At 45.8% G+C, this 20,710-nt stretch overlaps 1 protein-coding gene across 1 annotated transcript; it reads right to left on the reverse strand.

The window, feature by feature from the left end:
* Positions 1-135: 135 nt before the first annotated feature.
* LOC311601581 (medium-wave-sensitive opsin 1) lies at positions 136-15,889 on the reverse strand (the record flags this gene model as incomplete). Its single annotated transcript, XM_084789100.1, has 6 exons — positions 136-246; positions 1,779-2,018; positions 5,554-5,719; positions 6,726-6,894; positions 10,110-10,406; positions 15,793-15,889. The coding sequence occupies 6 exons, from the start codon at positions 15,887-15,889 to the stop codon at positions 136-138; spliced, it is 1,080 nt and encodes a 359-aa protein (XP_084645226.1).
* Positions 15,890-20,710: the final 4,821 nt, after the last annotated feature.

Below are 20,710 nucleotides of genomic sequence, written 5' to 3' on the forward strand. Positions count from 1 at the left end.
AGCCCCAAATTGTAGATATCTTTGGGATTTGTTGATTTGGGCAAGGGGAAATTATGCTTGTTTCACAAGGATAGAGGAGAAGGGAGGTAGTACATGGCTAAAGCTTTGGTGGATGGGACAGGTTGGAGGCCAACTTCATGCAGGGGACACTGAAGAGACAGATGAGACTTCTGTTTTGGAGGTGCTGGAAAGTTCAGAGCTATCATCAACTTTCTTTCCAAAGAGCTGTAAGATGCAGTTTCGAAACTAGAAGGACAGAAAGCATTATTCAGCAAAGCAGAAAGGGTTAGTGCACTGTGCTAAAGGTGAAGCTTGGGACCTTCCCTTCTCCCATTTCATAGTGTGAGCAGACGAGGAAGGCCCAGCTCATCCTTTACACATACGGACTAAGGATGTATGAACCATCTAGTTTAGTACTTAATGGTGATTGTAGTTGAATTGTGACCTCTCTTTAAAAAAGTATGCCAAAGCCTGATTACTGGAACCTGTGAATGTGCTTTTTTTGGAACAGGGGTCTTTGCACATGTATATTACAATGAGGTCATACTAGATTAGCATTGTTACTACTCCAATGACCAGTGTTCTTATGAAGAGAGGAAGATTTAGATGACTCTACATATACGGAGAAAGGGCTATGTGAAGAATAATATTGGAGCAGCATGTCTGTGAACTGTAGAATAATGCGGAAAAACACAAGACCGATGCTTAGCCTAGGGCTATGTATGTGCTAGGTGAGTACTCTTCCACTGAGCTACAATTATGTTGTTGTAAGCCATGAAGTTCGCAGAATTTGTTGTGGTAGCCTCAGGATAGTTTGGCAGTGACTAACACCAATGCCATCTAAGGAGCCCAGCTACAAAGCTTTGAGAACCCAAACTAAAAGTACCCTCTAATTTCAGATCTATATTGTAATAGTCTCCATTACCTCTAACATTAAAAGTCTCAAAATGAAAACTCTTAAGTGTTGACATTGATAACATTAGAGATGGGCTGAATAACAACATGAATTTGTCTGAAAAGCTGGCAGATAAAGCAAAACATTCATTCAACATCTACTTACTGAGTTTTCACTTCATGCCTGATTGTGAACAAGAGTAGAATCCCCTGTTGCAATTTTCTTGGAATATAGCAAAATGAGTGCAAGAACAATTCATACAACTGGCCAGGAGAATGTACTTCACTTCCCACCCTTGTTTCCTGTCTTTCAACAAGGATCTCATTCACTAGATGGAAGAGGAGATTGGGAGAGAGCACTGGTGTGCCACGCACCGCACTCTGTGTTCCATCCCAAGCACCAGAGGAAAGAAGAGGCAATTGGAAGGACTCACTGAGTCTGATGAAAGAAGAGGCCCCAGCGAACACTTCCGCTTACTAATAACCCACACAGTAGATATCCTTTAATTAAGTGCATATGATGTGTTCAAGAAAGAGGAAGGCAAATGGCACTCAGAAGGTCATGAAACTCAAAAGGTCCACCTAGACATGACTCCTGTCCTTAGTTGTGGGCTCATCAGAAGGGAGGAGCCTGCAGTGCACCACACTTTAAGTGCCAGGCTCATGTGAAGACAATGCAAGCATACCAGACCTAATGGTTGAGTGCAGGTACGGCTGGGGTAGGTCACATGCGGAGTTTTTCCGCACTCATTTCCTTGGAGGATCATCATTAGCCCCACCAGCACATTCTCCATAAGGCTTTCCCATTGATGACTTGATTCCAGATAAGAACCTTTTCTGAGTTCTAGGCCATTTTGAGTTGATCTGCTTAGGCTCTTGCTTACCTGCCGGTTCATAAAGACATAGATAATGGGGTTGTAGATAGTGGCACTTTTGGCAAAGTAGGATGGTAGGGAGGCCACAAGAGGGTGGAAGGCATAGCCAGGGTGGGCAGTAGCATAGCATGCAAAGAAAGTATAGGGCCCCCAGCAGAGGCAGTATGCGAAGATCATCACCACCACCATGCGTGTCACCTCCTTCTCAGCCTTCTGGGTGGACTCAGATTCTTTCTGCTGCTTTGCTACCTAGAGAAGACAAGGATGGTGAAGGGAGGAGTCAGTTAGGGCCCTGTACCTGGAGGGACTATTGCTATTGTTCAAACAGCAAGTTACAATACTAGCAAGAAGAGGGAAGCCTAGGCATCTATGGGGAATAGGAAATGGTCCACCTAGTATCCCAATCCTGCCTCCCACCCTGAGTCAGAGAATGGCCTGACTTGAGAGCCAGAGTGGTCCTGGAGCTGACTTTGGAAGAGTTCATGTAGGCCTTGAGGAAACAAGTAGCTGGCCTGGCTCAGGGCAACTCTCAGAGCAGATCTTTGACGCTGTTGTCTTGGTTTCAAGAAGCTTGTGAAGTACTAAGGAGGCTGAGCTTAGCCTGCATCTGATCCCTTCCAAGAAGACCTAGTCTTGTGCTCAGGCTTGAGTCTGAAGTCCTGGGCAGAAGTTAAGTTTGTTTTAACTAAATCAGGCGTGGCAATTGCCAGGTGCCCAGTGGCAATTCAAGACACACACACACACACACGCACACACACGCACACACACACACACACACACACACACACACACACACACACACACACACTTCCCCCAGGCTTTCTAGAGAAGGACAGAGGCCAGCCACTATCTGCCATGAAAGGCTTGCTGATGGTAGACAGCTGTAAGGGGAGCCAGGAGAGCTAAAATACAGGAAGAACTGGAACAGCAGTGACAGCCTCTGCTCGCTAAGAGCTAATGCTACTGAAGCTGGAGAGAAGCCCTGTGGGAACTTGCTAAACTGACTCTGCTATAGCACCACCAACCTAGGAATCAAATTGCAGCCTTCATTACCAGACACTAAAGACTAAAGTGAGCAGCACCTCTGGTAGGGCTCACGGTCTTCCGTACAAAGTACTACCTGAAAGGACTATCTGTCACCTGTGCTGCACAGGGTCCCAGCACTGAACAAATGGTATATGAAGTAAATATCAGGGAGTTGTTTGACAAAGGGACAATTTATGCTGGCGAGGGAGACCATTGGAGGAGCACAGAGCTCTCAGCATACAGTGCCCAGCTTACACATACCCTTACTCTCATCTTTTGCAGGAGATCACCAGTGGTAGCCTGCCTGAGTAGGGATGCTGATGTGCTAGGGGCTGCTGACAGAATCAGCTTCCTAAGATGGAGCACTGGACGCAGGACAGTGGAGAGGAGGTCTGAGGGCAAATTGACATTCCTGAGTCCACTTTTTGATCTTCCCCGAGAGCCTCACCTCATTCTGGTGGTTTGAGCGACACCTCTAGGCTCCTATATTTGCACAATTGATACCTGGTTATCGAAGTGTTTTGGAGGATTAGGAGGTGTGGCCTTGTTAGTGAAGGTGTATCTCAAGCAGTGAACTTTGAGGTTTCAAAAACCCGTGCCAGGGTCAGTGCGTCTCTCCCTGCCTTTAACTTAGAGTTCAGGATGTATGCTCCCACCTAGTGCTCCAGTGCCATGCCTTCTGCCTGCTGCCATGCTCCCCACAACAACTGTCCCAGTCACCCTCTGAAACTGTAAGCATCTCCTAATGAAATGCTTTCTTTTATGAAATTGCTTTGGTCATGATGTCGCTTCATAGCAATAGAACAGTAGTTAAGACACCTGTGAAAGGGACGCAGGTGCTCTGTTGCTCATGCTCCATGGGAGGGCTGTACTGGGCCAGGGGAAAGGTACAGCTCTGTTCCCTTACTGAGTCCTCTAGGAATGGGCAGGCAGTCGCGTTCCACCCCACTGGAGTAGAACAAGGAAGCCAGGGTTTTGCTTGTTTGGTTTTTTTTGTTTGTTTGTTTGTTTTGGTTTTTTTGAGACAGGGTTTCTCTGTGTATCCCTGCTGTCCTGGACTCACTTTGTAGACCAGGCTGGCCTCAGTCTCACCAAGATCCACCTGCATCTGCCTCCCGAGTCCTGGGGTTAACTGTGTGCCTTGCTGCAGAAGTCAGGCTTTAAGACTACAAGAACTCCATTTATGACTATCAGTCCTTGTGTCTGGATGACCCCAGTTCGCTGGAGTGGTTCGCCACCTCTAGATCTTACACCCTTTCTGACCTCTTTTCTGCATAGACTCCTGGGCCCTGAGGACAGGGGTTTGATAAACACATCCTGTTTTATGGCTGTGACAGTACATACAAGACCTGCACAAGTTCAAGCCATACACAATTTCAGCATGGAGAACTAGAAGTCCCACCCTTAACCAAGAAGTTATTTGCAACTAATGCCTGCTTGGGAAAGGACAATGAGTTTTCTCTGATGGAGTGTCACTAGGTGGATCTTGCACACTCCAGGCCAGGCTCCATGCCCAGGAGGAGCTGTCTAACACAAAGCAGACTCCATGTTTAGTGTTTTTTTTTTTTTGTTGTTTGGTTGGTTGGTTGGTTCTGGGATTTTTGTGCATTTTTTATTTTGGTAATTTTATCTTAATGATTTTTGTTTGTTAATTTATTCTGACCTCTGTTTTTTGCTTTATTTTTTTTTTACCTCTAGGGAAGAGAGCATAGGAGGACACGGAATTGGGTGAGGAAGATCTGAGAGGAGTTGGGAGAGGAGAAAGAATATGGTCAATACATATTGTATGTAATTTTTTTTAAATAACAAAAAAGAACCTCAAATTTATCCTCCAAAGGAACTTCCTGTTTCTCACTACACAATATTTTGTTTTGCTTTTTGAGATGGGGTCTCATAGATATCAGGCTGGCCTTGAATTTGCTATCAGCAGAGAATGGCCCTGAACTCCTTTGATCCTTCCTGCCTTTCCTGCCTAAGTGCTAGGATACAGGAGTGCACTACCACTTCCAGGTAGGCAAGTACTCTACCAGTGAGCTACACCTCTTTCCCATAGCATTGAGTTTTAATATTTTCTTATACGAATGGGATCTGTTTGTATGGTTTCATAGTTTGAATAAGAATGCCCCTCCATAAATATTTGAATGCTTAGTCATCAGGGAGTGCCACTATTCGAGAAGAATTAGGAGTAGGTACGGCCTTGTTGAAGAAAGTATGTCACTGGGCATGAGGTTTCAAAATCCCACACCAGAGCAGCATTCCTCTCTCTGCCTGTGGATCAGGATTTAGCCCTCAGCTACTGCTCTAGCACCGTGCCTGTCTGAGTCCTGCCACAGTCATAATGGACCAAGCCTGGAAACTATAAGCAAGCCCTCAATTAAATCATTTCTTTTATGAATTGTTTTGGTCACAGTATCTGTTCACAGAAATAGAACAGTGACTGAGACACGTGGGCATTAAAAAAAAAAAACCACCACCACCACCAACAGTGTAAGCCAGGCATGGTGGCACACAGTCAAGAGGCAAAGGCAAGTAGATCTCTGTGAGTTGCAATCTAGCCTGATCTACATATCAAGTTTCAAGCCAGTCACGGCTCCCATTGTGAGACTGTCTCAAAAACAAAAGTAGCTTAAGAGACTCAGGTGGACTGACTGATTTAGGACCAGAGCAATGTGGAGGCAGGAGAGTTACCAGGTGTGTCTCTGAGCTTGCCGAGACATCTTGCCAGTTTGGGATGAGGGCAGAAGGGTGAAGGGCTTACTGCTCGGATGGCCAGCCACACTTGGAGGTAGCAGAGCACGATGATGCTGAGTGGGAAGATGCAGCACGTGACCATGAGGACCATCATATAAGACTGAACCCCGGGGTATGAGGTACCGCTGAACACATCTGGACCACAGGATGTCTTCAGGCCATAAGGCCAGTACCTAAAGAGAAAGGCAAACGGCCCATCCTAATTCAAGCTGGGGCAACGTGAAAGCTCCCCAACCAGCCAAGTTATACCTCTGACTTGAGTCAGAGGGTTTTTAGGTGGAGAAGAAATCAACCAGTTAGAAGTGAACAAGTCAATAGCATTTCTACACAGTGTTGTACTTCTAGAACATTCTCATCATCACTATCTCGTTCTAAAATATCTGCTTTTCATAAGGAGGTAAGGAGGCGTCCTCTTTCTCTTACTTTTTAGGAACATCTATGGATATATATTTGGTTTTTTTCTGAGTCCAGTTTATGGCAGGATTGTAATAAAGGGACATGCTCACTCAGTGACCATGGAGATGAAATGAGATTGTCCATCTGAGTCCCCACCTGGGCCAGCACTAGGGCATTCTTAGTTACTGGCAGCCGTTGTGGTTCTGGAGAAAGACAAACTTTTTACAAGGCTTATTGCATAGAATGATGGAAGTTTCCCAAAGAAAGAATGTCCCCTGTTTAAATGCCACAGGAACATGCACTCAATATTGTAGCGTACAACAGTGAAATCAATTGCCCATGTCTCATTCCTCCCAACCAAACATCTGAGGCCTCATCAGTTTTGAATATTTCCACCAAAGAATGAGCCTGGCAAGGATATACAGACCCTCTATGCCCTGGTATACCCTCTAAGAAATTGTGAAGGTGGCGGGGTAAAATGTGTAAGAAAGGTCTGGCACAGACGTTGTAAGAGGTCCCTGAAATCTAAAAGTACCATGTGTTCACTTGCACTATAACCCTAGGTTGGGCATTTTGGATACTCCTAGTGTTCTTGTGAGCTTCTTATACTTGCGATAAATATTTTTATGGTCTAGGGAGTGGACAACAGGGCCCCCTTTGATGTCATATGCAAATATATCCATACATTCATGTGTGCTCAGAGCTTGGGGAGAGACTCCTCCCTCCTTCTGGTAAGCATTTGGTCCTATAGGAGCTACCTTACTAGCAGCACTACACTCTTACCTGCTCCAACCAAAGATTGGTGGGGCTGTCCACACAGCAGCCCAGACCCAGGAGAAGACGATTCCCACAGTTGCCAGCTTGGCATCAAATCTCACATTGCCAAAGGGCTTGCAGACCACCAGCCACCTCTCCCAGGAAATAATGGCCAGTGACCAGAGACCTGTGATGCCTATGGGGAGGAAGAAATAGACCAGGGCTTCAGGCCAAACAAAGGGCTGTTCATACTGCATCCTCCTCCTACTAGCCAGCATCTTTTAGCTGCCACACCAAATCCTCTGAATGTTTTCAGATCCAGAATGCAGTGGACCTCTTGGTGAATGCGTATTTTCAGCCCATTTTATGACATCTGTGTCTCACTTCCTTTCCCCATCTCTTTCAGGCTCTTCTGATTTACTTCCATGTGAAACCCAATGTCTTGCCTTCTTCCCCTCTGTCTTCCTATTTCCTTTCTCACCTTCCTTCTAAACACAGTTGCTTCTGCTCTGAAGGAAGATATCCTAGTTCTTGGCTTAGTTACTGAGACATAGAATCTTTAGGCTGCTAACTAGAACTCTCAGCTCTCTCTCCTCAACCTCAGCCTGCATACCTCATCACCAAAAAGCAGACAAGAAAGGGCTATGGTAGCTAGTGGTCTTGTACTTGTGTATCCGCAGGGGCTCTACAACCCTTTTTGTCCTCTCGGCTTCTGGGACTGCCTTCCTCTGATGCCATTGACCAAAATCCTGGAAGCCCATGTGCATACTGTCAAGACTACATTGAGGTATCATTGTTCCAAACAAACAGAACATGTAACCTATACCCTTCCTGCTTGTTTGCTCTCCCTCTAAGGGTTTGCAGATAGCTCAGATTCTCTCTAGTTGTTTGTAGGGTGACACAGGTTCCCAGTCTTTCTTATGCCCAAAGGTGTATACACAGGCCATGGGGACTCATGGGTCAGGGTGAGAAAATGCATCTTTCATTCACCTAACCTCTAAAGGACACTCTGCATTACCTTCTATTATGAACTTGGCAGTATTAGCGCTATCCCCTGACTCAGCCAGCTAGATAGAGAAGTGACAGATGCTCTCGCATTACCTTGCAGAGGTGGCAGACTTTATAAAATGTCATTCCTGTTCATTGTCACTTCACTGAATTTTTACTGGTAGTCAGATCAGATCCTTGTTTGAAATACTTTACTGCAGAACACTGTTGCTAATGTTTTTAGTGAATAATTTTAAAGATGTATTTATTTTTATTTTGAGTGTATGGGTGTTTTGCCTGCATGTATGACTGTCCACCACATGTGTGCCTAGTGCCCACGTAAGTCAGAAGAGGGTGTTATATCCCTTGGAACTGAAATTAAAAATGGTTGTGAGCCTCCATGTGGGTGCTAGAGAATTGAACCCAGGTCCTCTGGCAGAGCCACTGATACTCTTAGTCACTGAGGCATCTCTACAGCTCCTATTTAGTCCGTAGTTTCATACTTTTGCTTTGTTTTTCGAGTGTTTCTCTGTGTAGCCCTGGCTGTCCTGGACTCACTCTGTAGACCAGGCTGGCCTCGAACTCACAGAGATCCACCTGCCTCTGCCTCCTCTGAGTGCTGGGATTAAAGGCGTGTGCCACCACCACCCAGCAATACTTATATTTTAAATGAAAGACTATGTCATTAATAGTTAAAACTCTGATAACTATTTTTCAATGTAACTGGCTGACTTTGCAATGCTGCACATTACATTTTATGCATTTGTAAACATTCCTGAGGGTGAAGGTTTCCATGAACCAAAATCTTGCTGGCTACTTGATACCTGAGTGAACTAAGAACACACTGCGAAAAAGGCAAGTCTGGCAGAAGCAGAGCCAGATATGAGGCTGGCACTTGGGAAGGGCCATGTAACCACCAAGGCACACAGCTATAACCGAAAGCACTTGGGCCTGGGAAATAGACTTCCTTTATTTGATCTCTCCTGAGTACTCTTCCCCTATGCCTTTGGGATACTGCCCAGTAGTTTGCTGGTCCGAATTTTATCTGCCAAACAGGTGAGTGGCAAGAAGAGACAATCATGAGGAAACCGAGAGCAGGGGCAGCTACTGATAGATAAGTGGGGTTCCAACTATGTCCAGATGTGGGTCTCCCACTCCCAGTCTGGACCTCTCAAAAATCTCTGCTTATATGCATGGCATTCAAACCCTCCCTTCTCATATGTGCTCAGCAGAGCCTGTCTTCCAGACTGGCTAGTATTCCTGGACTCTTCTTACCCATGTAGAGATGACGCAAGAAAAAGATAACAGAGGAACTGTATTGTCATCATCTAGTTACTGGGCCCTTTCCAGCACAGAACCTAGCACACTGGTACTTGTTAACTACTACTTTTAGGATGTGTATATGTGTGTAGCCATGGTGCATATGTGGGTGTTAGAAGACAGTTTTCAGGGGTGGGTCCTACAGATCACAGCTCATCAGGCCTTAGCTACCTAACCTAAGCAACTCATAGCCAACAGGCCTTAGTGGTGGTTGTAAAGAAAGGTGTCTAGAATCCAGCCAATATCTCCAACACTCTGGGAACTGTTTTTCTCTGGGAACAGCTCATCCAGTGCCATTAATTAGCCTGAGAGACAGAATGAAAACACACATATACATGAATTAGGTAAGAGTCCATCCAAGGGGCCCAGATGTCTGTCATATGGTTCTGGAATTCTCTGGCTCAAGATCTATCTCTTCGCACAAGAGCTCCAAGGACCCAAACTGGGGCCTGTCTTAATGCTGGACTCAAGAAAACTGACTTGTTCTATTCTGGTCTACTCTATTTGGCGTTCTTTAGGCCTCTTGGATGTGGCTGGTGGATCTGGACCCAGGGGGGCCTGCACAAACTCTTGCACCAGCCAAGGGCAATGCATGCAGTAAACCTAGACCCCCTGTTCAGATGTAGCCAATGGACAGCTCAGTCTCCACAGTTGTGTGGAGAGCAGGAACTGCCTCTGACATGATCTCTGGTGCCCCCGATCTGATTGCTTCCCCTTGGCGGGGAGTCCTGGCGGGCACACAGAGGAAGGGGATGTAGTCTATCTGGATGAGACCTGATAGGCTGTGGTCATATGGTGGGGGAGGAGGTCGTCTTCTGTCACAGGTCTAGGGGAGGGGAACAGGGAGGAAGAGGGAGGGAGGGTGGGAATGGGAAGATAAGAGCAAGGGGAGGGGATAACAACCAGGATGTAATGTGAATAAACTATAATGAATTAAAATTTTAAAAAGGAAGAAAACTGAGTTGAAAATGTGTGCTCAGATGGAAGCCTTCAGAAGTGTGTAAGCCTTTCCTCCACCCCCTGTGGTGATTGTAATCTGGCTTTTACCGTGAGTATCTCCCTCCATACCGTGCTTACAGTATGGTTGTGTCTTCTTCAGCTTACCACACAAGGAGACAACGTAGCCTTCGATGACACAGAGAGGGTGGCCCAGTATGAAGTAGCCATAGATTTGGTTCACGACACTGATAGTGCTGGCAATGATGGTCTCTGCTAGGTCAGCAACTGCCAAGTTCACCAGAATCCAGTTCAGAGGATGGCGCAGCTTTTTGAACCGCATGGTGGCTACCAGCACAAGTCCATTAGTGAAGACAGATGCAATGACCACAAGAATCATCCAGATGCTGGTGAGGTGGTACACCCACCTGGGAGCAATGTGATAATTGGGGCCTTCAAAGGGACCTGTAGGCAAGAGGTACAGAATAGAGGAGGAGCTGCACAAAGCTTTACACAGCTGCACCAGCATCTTGATCCCACTTTTCCTTGCTCTATGTGAGTCCTGCGCATCAGCCTATTAAGGTGAGCTGTAATTCAGTAGGACTTGTGTCCTTATAAAAGGGGGTCATGGCCGGGCAGTGGTGGCGCACGCCTTTAATCCCAGAGGCAGAGGCAGGCGGATCGCTGTGAGTTCGAGGTCAGCCTGGTCTACAAAGTGACTCCAGGACAGCCAGGGCTACACAGAGAAACCCTGTCTCAAAAAACGAAAAATAAATAAATAAAAAAAAAAATAAATAAAAGGAGGTCATTTAGAAGGGGGGTGCTGGGGAGATGGCTGAGAGGTTAGGTCCTGAGTTCAATTTCCTACAACCACATGGTAGCTGGCAACCATCTACAATGAGATCTGGTGCCCTCTTCTGGCAGTCAGGTGTACATGCAGGTAGAGCACTCATACATAAAAATAAATAAATAAATCTTTTTTTAAAAGGGGGGAGTGACACACATTTGCCACTGCCAGAATACTAGGACAGGGTCATAAGTCCCAATCTCTGCTACTGTATAAGGCTTCACACTAGGAAAGCACATGCAAAGAGACTTGTGCTTGCTAGAATTCTCCAGTCTATGTATTACAAAAACCAACAAAAACAAGAAACAAAAAAAGCAAACAACTGCCCCCTCCAAAACCTAGCACAAAGTAGCTCAAAGAAACAAGGCTGTCCTGGCTGTTCTAGGAGGGCCCAGCAAATCGCACCTGTGATACCTCTGCTTCTCTCTGTGTACAGGCCCTATTTGTTTCTAGCAGGAAACCTGCACAGCTTACTAGGACCCCTAATAGGACGTAGGAACAGGCCATGGACAACCCCAGACTCATAGAGTCTTGGGCTCCACGCAGAAGGGAATAGTGTTTGCCCGGGAGCTGACTTTTGCTACCTTTCTCTTGCTCATTTCTTTATGGACCCTGTTCTATAAACTAGAGGTTCGAAATACCACTCAGCCCCCCACTCGGCCACCCCCTACCCCCACCCCCACTCTGCTCCAGTTAACCTGCTGGACTTCCTCAGGGGAGATTCATTGACAGGCTGAGGGTTTTCTGTTCTCAGGCCTGTAATAGTAGAACAGGATTCATAAAGAAATGAGCAAGAGAAAGGTTAGCAAAAGTCAGCCCCCAGGCAGACACTTGTAAGGAATACAGGGAAAGAAACAATTGGGTCAGGGAAGTTGGACTTCTTCAAACTTATTCTGTGTTCTAGATTTTCCTTTGGAACGTTGTTGTTGTTGTTGTTGTTGTTGTCTTTTTTTTAAGATCAGATCTGTCTATAGAGCCCTAGATGTTCTGGAACTCACCATGCTGGCCTCAAAAATCTCAGAGATTTGCCTACCTCTGTCTCCTCATTGCTGGAATTACTCCAGAGAGAGGGACTGAAAGCACAGTGTCTCAACTACAGAACCTAGTGATATATATCCTAAGTGTGAAAAGACATGTAAAAATGTTAGGTCTTTACTAATCTTATTTAAAAATTTTAAAACTAGTTTATTTATGTGTGTAGGTGTTTTGCCTGCATATATGTCTGTGCAGCATGCTAAGGTAATGTTCACAGAAGCCAGAAGAGAGTCCCCTAAACTGGATCTTACAGATGGTTTTGACTGTCATGTGCATGCTGGGAATCAAACCCAGGCCCTCAAGAGGAGCAGTAAGTGCTTTTAACTGTTGAGTTGTCACTCTAGCCCTTAATTTCTTTTTAGAGACAAATATATAGCCCAGGCTGGCCTCTGACTTGTTTATTTAGCTGAAGAAGGCCTTAAACACATGATTTTCCTGCCTGTACCCAGTAGTTATGCTATTGTTTGTATGACACTATTCTTGAAGAACAAAATTCTTAGAGGGAGGAAAATGAGAGGCATAGAAAGCCTACTGTCTTCATTGGTGACCCAAATCACTTTTGGAGAATGTAGAGAGCTGGGCATGGTGGTGCATGCACATAATCCCAGCACTCAAGGGACAGTGACAGGAGGCTAAGCCATCGATTTGAGGCCTACATAGTGAGTTCTAGGCCAGCCATTCAGGGCTACATAGGAAGGCTTTGCCTTAAAACAAGGGAAGGGAAAGAATCCATCGTAAATCCTGCTTTTCACACATGCTGAACTCTGGAGAGTCCAGTGGTGGAAACAGGGGCATGATTTTGAGTCAGCATGGCACTGGGCATGGTGGCGCAGGCCTTTAATCCCAGCACTCGGGAGGCAGAGGCAGGGGGATCGCTGTGAGTTCGAGGCCACCCTGGTCTATAAAGTGAGTCCAGGACAGCCAAGGCTACACAGAGGAACCCTGTCTCAAAAAACCAAAAGACAACAAACAGACAAACAAACAAAAAGAGTCAGCTTGGCATCCCCAATTGCGTAGTATGTCTGGGCATTGTGTGTCAGCAACTTGTGATTCCCCAAGAGATGCTTTTGAAAGCTGTCTTCACTGAGACACAAAACACCAGTTAGATGCTTCTCTAGCCACTGACAGAAGACTAAATAAGAGTCTTAGCTTTGCTGGGCCTCAGTTAACTTTAAGGTTGCTAATTCTTTTTTAAGATTTATTTTTATTATTTTTAATTATATGTAGATGTGTGTGTGTGTGTGTGTGTGTGTGTGCATGCGCGCATGCATGTGAGTGCATGTGTGGGTATGTACATGTGACTGTAGTTGCCCTCAGAGGATAGGGGTGTCAGATCCCCTGGAGCTTGAGTTACAGATTCCAGCTCTGAGACACCTGATGTGCATGCTAGAATTTGAATTTGGGTCCTCTGGAAGAGCAGTAAGTGCTCTCAGTCACTGAGCCACCTCTCCAGCTCAAAGATCACTAATTCTGAAGGTCACGCAGCCGGGCCATTCACTTCCTTCTGAGCTGTGAGTTGTGGTAACAGTTGCTCAGGAAGCTGAAGGCTCCTCATGCTGAAAGTGCTGTCTCTTTACTTGGGCCTGCAGGTGTCTGTTAGGGTGGCTGGGGTCGGGTGACAAGGATTGATGCATCTGTCTTCTCCCTGGTCCACAATTAGTGTCTTCTCCCTTCTCAAAGCATCAGATACTTACCACCCACCATGACTGGAGGCACCAGATCATGAAAGAAGTAACAGCACCTGGATTTCTAGAATTATCCAATGTCTTAACTGAAAAATAGAATGTTTTGAGATCACAGCTATAACCAGGAGAAAATCTCCAGGCTACTCCAGCAGAGAAAGAAAAGCTTGCCTCTCTCCCTCCCTTTTTTCTCCCTGAGACAGGATCTCACTGTGTTAGCCCTGGCTGTCCTGGACTCACTTTGTAGCTTTGTAGACCAGGCTGGCCTCGAACTCACAGCGATCTGCCTGCCTCTGCCTCGCGAGTGCTGGGATTAAAGGCCTGTGCCACCACGCAGAGCGCTCCCTCTTTTTTTAAAATCAGTACTGAATACTTTCTGCTCAAGTTGGGAGAGGTCTGCTTGAGCTGCTATCCCAAAAAAGCTTTGCACAAAAGCTCTTATTTCCATTACTTGTGCCAAAGATGCCTCTGATACCAGTCAGACTTTCAGATCAACTGTTAATTTACAGAAAAAAATGATAATGCATATAACTCAGAGAAGCAAGTTAAATCATATCATAGGTGAGTCACAAGCAATGTTTGAAGTGTGGGAAAGCCCAGGGGAAATGGTTATTTTTTTTTTAAAGTACAAGGAAAGTGAGAGATGTAGCAATTGGGGTGGGGAAGGAGATCTAGTAATCAACATGAATCTGCACACTTCATCTGAGCTTTGATTCAAATAAACTTAAAACAAGCATAACACGTTTTCTGATCGTAGTAGTACACACTGTAACCCCAGCACTCTGGGGGCTAAGGCAGACGATAAGCTAGAGATCAGAAGCACATGGATACTCAAACACAACATTACAGCGGGCTCTGGGGCTGCCAAGAGAACTCAGTGGGTAACGACACTTGCCCCAAATTTGGCAGTCTGAGTTTGGTCCCTGGAACACACACAGTGGAAGAAGAGAACTTACTACTCTCACGAGTTCTGACCTCTGATAAATAAAAACTAAATTCAATGTAAAAACAAAACAAAAAGATGATCTTTTTGAGACAGTCTTGAGAGCTATGTAGACCAGGCTGGCCGGGAACTTGCTCTGTAGACCAGGCTGGCCTCAAAGTCATAGAGACCCACTTGCCTCTGCCGCCCGGGTGCTAGAGCTAAAGGTGTGCACCAGCACTTCTGCCTACTTTCCTTTTTTGACACAGGGTTTCACGTATGACGGACGGGCCTCAAACTCCATATGTACCCCGAACTTCCGAGTCTTCCACTTCTGTCTCCTAGGTGCTGGGTTCTCAAGCACCTGCTACCATGACCGTTTGAAAGTAAGATATTTCTAACATCAACTAAGATAATGCATAGGATCTAGAAAATATTCCGAAACTTTTGGTATTCAGATGGCATTCTAGTTATGTTTTGTAGAATCCTTTCATCTTACATGGAAAAGACTGGGAGGAGTGGAGAGAGCGGAAACTGTGACCAGGATGTAATTAATATACGAGAGAAGAATAAATAAAGCATTAAATTCAAAAATAAAAAAGAAAGGATATGTGGTAGAAGACACTGTAACAGCTACATTGTCCAACCCAGTGCCAAGCAAGGCACACCACCCACCGAGGCTGTTCACTTCGGAGGAGGAGAGCTAACAAGGATTCTGTCTTGAGCAGTCCTGGGAACTGGGGACTCTAGGGCTCCCTTTAGAAGTTATGTGTGCAAAGAGCTTTGCATGCGGGACTACCAAATGACTAATGGCAGGCCCCCAGCTCCCTTCGAGCGTCCCTAGAAGCTTCTACTGTAGGGACAGGGACCTCAGGCCAGACTAGGTAGGGTTCTGTACTTCACCTCCACAGGGGTGTTGTGGTCCGAAGCTTCAGTGACACGCAACACACCTGTTTCCTGATGCCAGAAGCTTTGTTTTGTGCAAAGCTTCAAGCATATAACAGAGTTACTGGGGAGAGTATCGTGAACTCATGTCATTAGCCTTTAGCCTGCAACTTGCACAGGGTTTATCTTATTTCATCTGTGACCTTCCCACTCCCTTTCTTCCTGCTTCTTTTAATTTGATTGTGTGTGTGTGTGTGTGTGTGTGTGTGTGTGTGTGTGTGTGTGGAGAGGGGTGTGTGTGTGTGTGTGTGTGTGTGTGTGGTTTTATAAGAAGTGTTCTTTTATCTGTCAAAAATGTCATCATCATTAAAGCTAAAGGAGATAGGGTTACGTACAAGAGAGAAATTGGAGGCGGCTGGTAGCTTTTTAGCATAGCCATCCTAGTCTGGTGACTGACCCTCCAGTGCACCTGTTGCTCACCTCTGGTGCTGTTGCTGTTGGTATAGATGAAGACGCTTGCATGGGTGCTATCTTCATAGTGGTCCAGTGTCTGTTCACCTGTAAGCTTTTGGGCCATGGCTGTAGAAAACAGTGTTTCTGGAACCTGTTAGAGTTGGCACATTGCCTTTGGGGTTACAGGACTTTATAGCAGCCTTCAGGATCAGCCCAGGTCTCCTTACCTTAAGGGCTCCCAAACCCTTCACCATCTGATCTCTTAATTGGGCCCAGGACTTAGATTACCCCTCCTACCTGCACTTCCCTGTTCCTGAGTCCAACCTACAGGGGTGGCTCAAGGCCATTTGCCTGCACTGGAACCGGATGCTGCGCATTCCCACCCTCCCATCTCTGGCTTGCAGTAAAGCTTGTGGGAGCCATTGTAGTCCTTGCCGGTTTACATGCCTTCTGTCTCTTTCTTCTACTATGGGTAAGGCAGACCCTAGGATGGAGTTTGTGGACCAGAGTGTGAGCAAGGAAGCAGCTCAGAGTTGCACTCTACCTCCCTTCTCTGGCTCTGCTGAATGCTCCTGGAAACCTTTCAGGACAGAGTTTGTCAGTGGGCCCATGGGAAAGGGACAGGTGCTGACTCTGCATCTCTCGTTCAGCTTCAGCCCTCTTCTTCCTCCACCTCTGCTAGCTGCAGCTCTTACTGTCACCAGGTCTTCCCAGAAGGTGTTCACACTCAAGTGCACAATCTATTCTTGGGCTCTACCTGGCTGCTGCCTGCTTTTTTGCTTGTACCTAGACAGGGTGCTTCAGTGTCTGCCTTTGCTCATAGCAGCATGGTTGCTGCTGGCACAATAATTAGCAGGAGCCACTAATTCCTTCAACAGACAGTTCTAAGCAGAGGCTCCTGCTTTCCTGCTGTGGCGTCCTCAGGAAGCACATCCTTTCTTAAGGCTATCACCAGCTTCTCTCTACTTGGTCCTGAAATCCAGCTGCCTTGAGGAATCTCTTTCAAGTTGGCTCCTTTAGAGTTGAGCTCAGTAAAGTCTCATGGGCTGGTGGAATTACTGTTCCCATCCTCCATGCTGTCACTGTTCAGTCCTCCTGGCTCCAGCCTTAAGCTTGGAGCCAAGCAGAACCTCTGTAGTTACCCACCCCAAGAAAGACTCTTGGAAGTAATTGATGCACCGTTGTATAAATGTTCATAGTGGCACTCTCCAGATGAGACTGGAGAGAAACAACTCAAAAGTCTATGAACAAATGAATAAATGAGTCGTGTTGTCTCTTTACACAAAGGAATATCATCCATTTATCACAATGAATGAAGTGGTTTCTCTGCTACAAAGTGACTGAACCTTGAAATAATATACTACATTAAAGAAGGAAGAAACCAAAAGCCACATAGATATGAATCTAGGATGTCAAGTATAAAGAGAAAGCAAATCCATTGAGACACAAAGTAAAGTTATTACCAGGTTATGGGAAAAGGGAAGATGGGAGCAATTTTTTCATAACATTTAATCTTTATTTCTAAGTTCCTGGGGGAGGCCAAAATTGAGGCTATCTTTTCCATTGAAGGACATTTGTAGTATAGGATTTTGAAAAACATTCGTTTATATTATTGACAAATTTACTAGGAAGCCCTGAATGTATGCACTAGAGTTATAACCACTTAAGAAGTGTATGAAGCTGGCCCTGATGGCGCAAGCCTGTAATCCCAGAACTCGGGAGGCAGAGGCAGGTGGATCTCACTGAGTTCAAGGCCAGCCTGGTGTACAGAGTGAGTCCAGGACAGCCAAGGCTACACAGAGAAACCCTGTGTCGAACAACAACAACAAAAAAAACAAAAACAAAAAAACAAAAAAAAAAAAAACCCAAAACATATTTTATTATTAATTATTTGGGAATTTTGTTCAATGCACCCTGATCACTTGCTTCCCATTCCTCCCAGGACCACCCTCCCACCTTTGTACTACTCCAAAACCCCCACCAAGTTCAATTTGTGTTGCCCAAATACTCACTGGGGCATGATCAAACTCCCAGTGGCCAGTCCCTTAAAGAAAGCTGAGTGTCCCTGTTCCACCCCACCCCCAGCTGTGAAGGTGTACACTTCAGCGTCTTTATCACAGTTTTTAAGGACTCTTCAATAGCTTCCTGTCTGGACTGCTTCTTTGTGTTGGGGGCAGGGAGTTGTTACAGAAACCTTCAATGACTCTCGTTCTCAGTTATGAGTCTGCAGTCATCAATACTACTGCAAAAGGAGCTTCCTTGCCCATAGCAGCCAGTGGCAGCCTGCATCATGGACTTCCACACAGTTTCCAGTGGCAGCCTGCATCATGGACTCCTACATGCTTTCTTGAAGCAGCATGGGCCACAGGACCACAGACCCAGGTTCCATTCCAAGATCCCACACAGTGGCTCAGAACTGTCTGACTCTAGTTCCAGGGCATGTAGTGGGCTCCCTCTTCTGGCCTCTGTGGGTTCTGCATGCATGTGCTGCAGAAGCAAAACATTCATACACATAAAATAAAAATGTTAAATGTCCAATTACATTTCTTTCTTTCCTTATGTAAGGATGGTACATGCCTCCACAAGTTACATGTGGAGGACAAGAGGACAATTTGTGGGAGTCAGTTCTTTCCTTCTACTCTATGGGTCTTGGGGACAGTGGCAGGTGCTTTTACCTGCTAAGCCATCTTGCCAGCTGGGGCATGATTCTCTAATGGGTACTGGGAATCCCTTGGAGATGATGCAAGTGTTCTAGGACTAGATGGAGGTGATGTGCCAGTGTGTAAAATAGTTTAGCAGCAAGAACTAGGGATTTGTGACATGGTCTCCAAGATGATTTCAAACTGGCTACATAGCCGAGGATAACTTTGAACTCTGGATTCTCCTCCCTCTACTTATCGAGTGCGGGGATTATAATCACAGCACCCAGTTCATGCATTCTGAGCAAGTACCCTCCCTATGAACTGATCCATAGCCCCAGGCCCTTTCTGAAAAAAAATTTAAGCATGGAAACATCATGTGATCTAAAAGACTGTCAAAGAGAAATTTGTACCAGTATCTTGACAGCAGCAACATTCTTTATTAAGAATAGGTATGTTCCACTAATGAGATGAATGGCTAAATGGGGCATTTTTATATAGTGGGACGTTACTCAGTTTGTATCAGGAAGAAATTTCTGATACATGCATCAGCATCAATGGTCCTGAGGACATGAAGCCCCATGAAATAAACCAGGAACAAAAGACAAATACTTGAGTTCTAGGAGGTTCTGAAAGTAGCCAGGTTTATAGCAGTTGGCTGCTGATTGGTGGGAGCTAGGGGCTAGGACACTTGAGAGTTGGTGTTGCATGGGTGCAGCCTTTCAGTTGTCCATGATGAGCAGGTTCTGGAGCTGCAAGTACTGACAGCTACTCAGCAAGAGGATGATGCTTAGTTCCACTGGACTGTCCATTCTGTTTTGATCACTATTATGGAGATGTCAACGGCAAAATGTCAGGTGATTCCTTGTCGCCTAGTCGGTCTTCTGGATGGAACTGAGGGCTGAATGGGGGTGGCAGGCATCCACCAGAAGTCCTAATAAGTCCAGTCTCGTGGGGTCATTTAGGAGTAATCAGGTTAGAAAATAACAATCACCATGGCCATCCAACTCCGAGAGCAGGACAAATGCTGCCACGTAACTCTTATCTTTCAGTTTGTTCTTGTAGGTTAGGACCCAACCAAATCTCATTTTGAGAGCTGAATGGAAGAGACAGGCATTAGAAATCCTAATAAAAGAGAAGTCCTAATAAAATGCAACTAAAAGCTGAATGAAAGTAGCAGAAAGCCCTTAGAAGTCTTATAAGTTCTCCGTGTGAAGGTGAAAGGCTGCCTAAGTGCAGAGGAGTTTGGTGTCTGGAAAGGCTTCCAACCTCGCTTGAGCGCCCTCTGCTTGCCTCTGCTTGCCCTGCCTGTCCTTGTCCAATATTACACTGAACACGTCTCACTGTAGTGCCCCCAAAACACTGGGAAATGAGTTGAGAGGTGGGAGGGGGATGAGGAGGCTGAGGAAGACAGTGAGCTGTGCTAATTGATGATTAGGGCTAACAGAAGATCAAGTCTTGATTTAGCTTTAAAGCCGATTACTGCCTTAGAAAGTCCCCAAACATGTGTGACAGCATGTGAGCTCCCCAGCTGGAACGAAAGCTCCCTCAGGCTCCAGCAGAAGGCTGGGTGCAAGCAAAAGGGCCTTGGACAGAGAGATGAAGGGCAAAGGTGGAGGAAGTGGGAGTGTAGAGGAGCAAGTGCAATGGTGCGGGTGGGGAGAGAACGAAGTCCCATGTGGACGTCCTCCACTCTGCCTCGCCCCAGCATCATCCACCACGATGTGCCAGCTGGTACCCGGGAAGCCTGGAAGATTAGACGTCAAACTTGTCTCTAATCTGCCTATTTCCAAATGACTCTAGAAAGGAGAGCTTAGTAAGAGTTCTGGGAGTCGCCTGTCACCTCCACTCAGCTCTCAGCTCCCTCTCACAGGTCAGGGGCTTTAGCAGCAGCAGCCAGTTACTGATTTTGTAGAGGACAAGGAACCATTTGATAATTTCCTTTGGCATTTTCAAAATTGTGGCAAATGTATACAACACATTGCTGCTGTGTTTAATTATCTGCCTTTCTTCACCCCTGGCAACCCTCTCTCTACTTTATATGACTTTGGCTGCTCTGGGGACCTCCTAGAAATTAAATTATACAATATTTATCATTTGTTGCCTGGTTTCTTTCACTGAGCGTCATGTCTGTAAGGTTCATCCATTGCCCTTGACTTTGAATTTGGAATACGTTTAAGTCCATTGAATTTTGTACATGTCTCAATTTCTGTTATAGTCCAAGAATAGCTGCACAAGCCACTCACACACTGATCTCAGTCAGACATTGATGAGTTATTGATCATGAGCAAGGATACAGTCCTGTT

Source organism: Acomys minous, assembly GCF_964271855.1.
Source record: "Acomys minous genome assembly, chromosome: 7".
In the NCBI taxonomy this organism is placed as follows: domain Eukaryota; kingdom Metazoa; phylum Chordata; class Mammalia; order Rodentia; family Muridae; genus Acomys; species Acomys minous.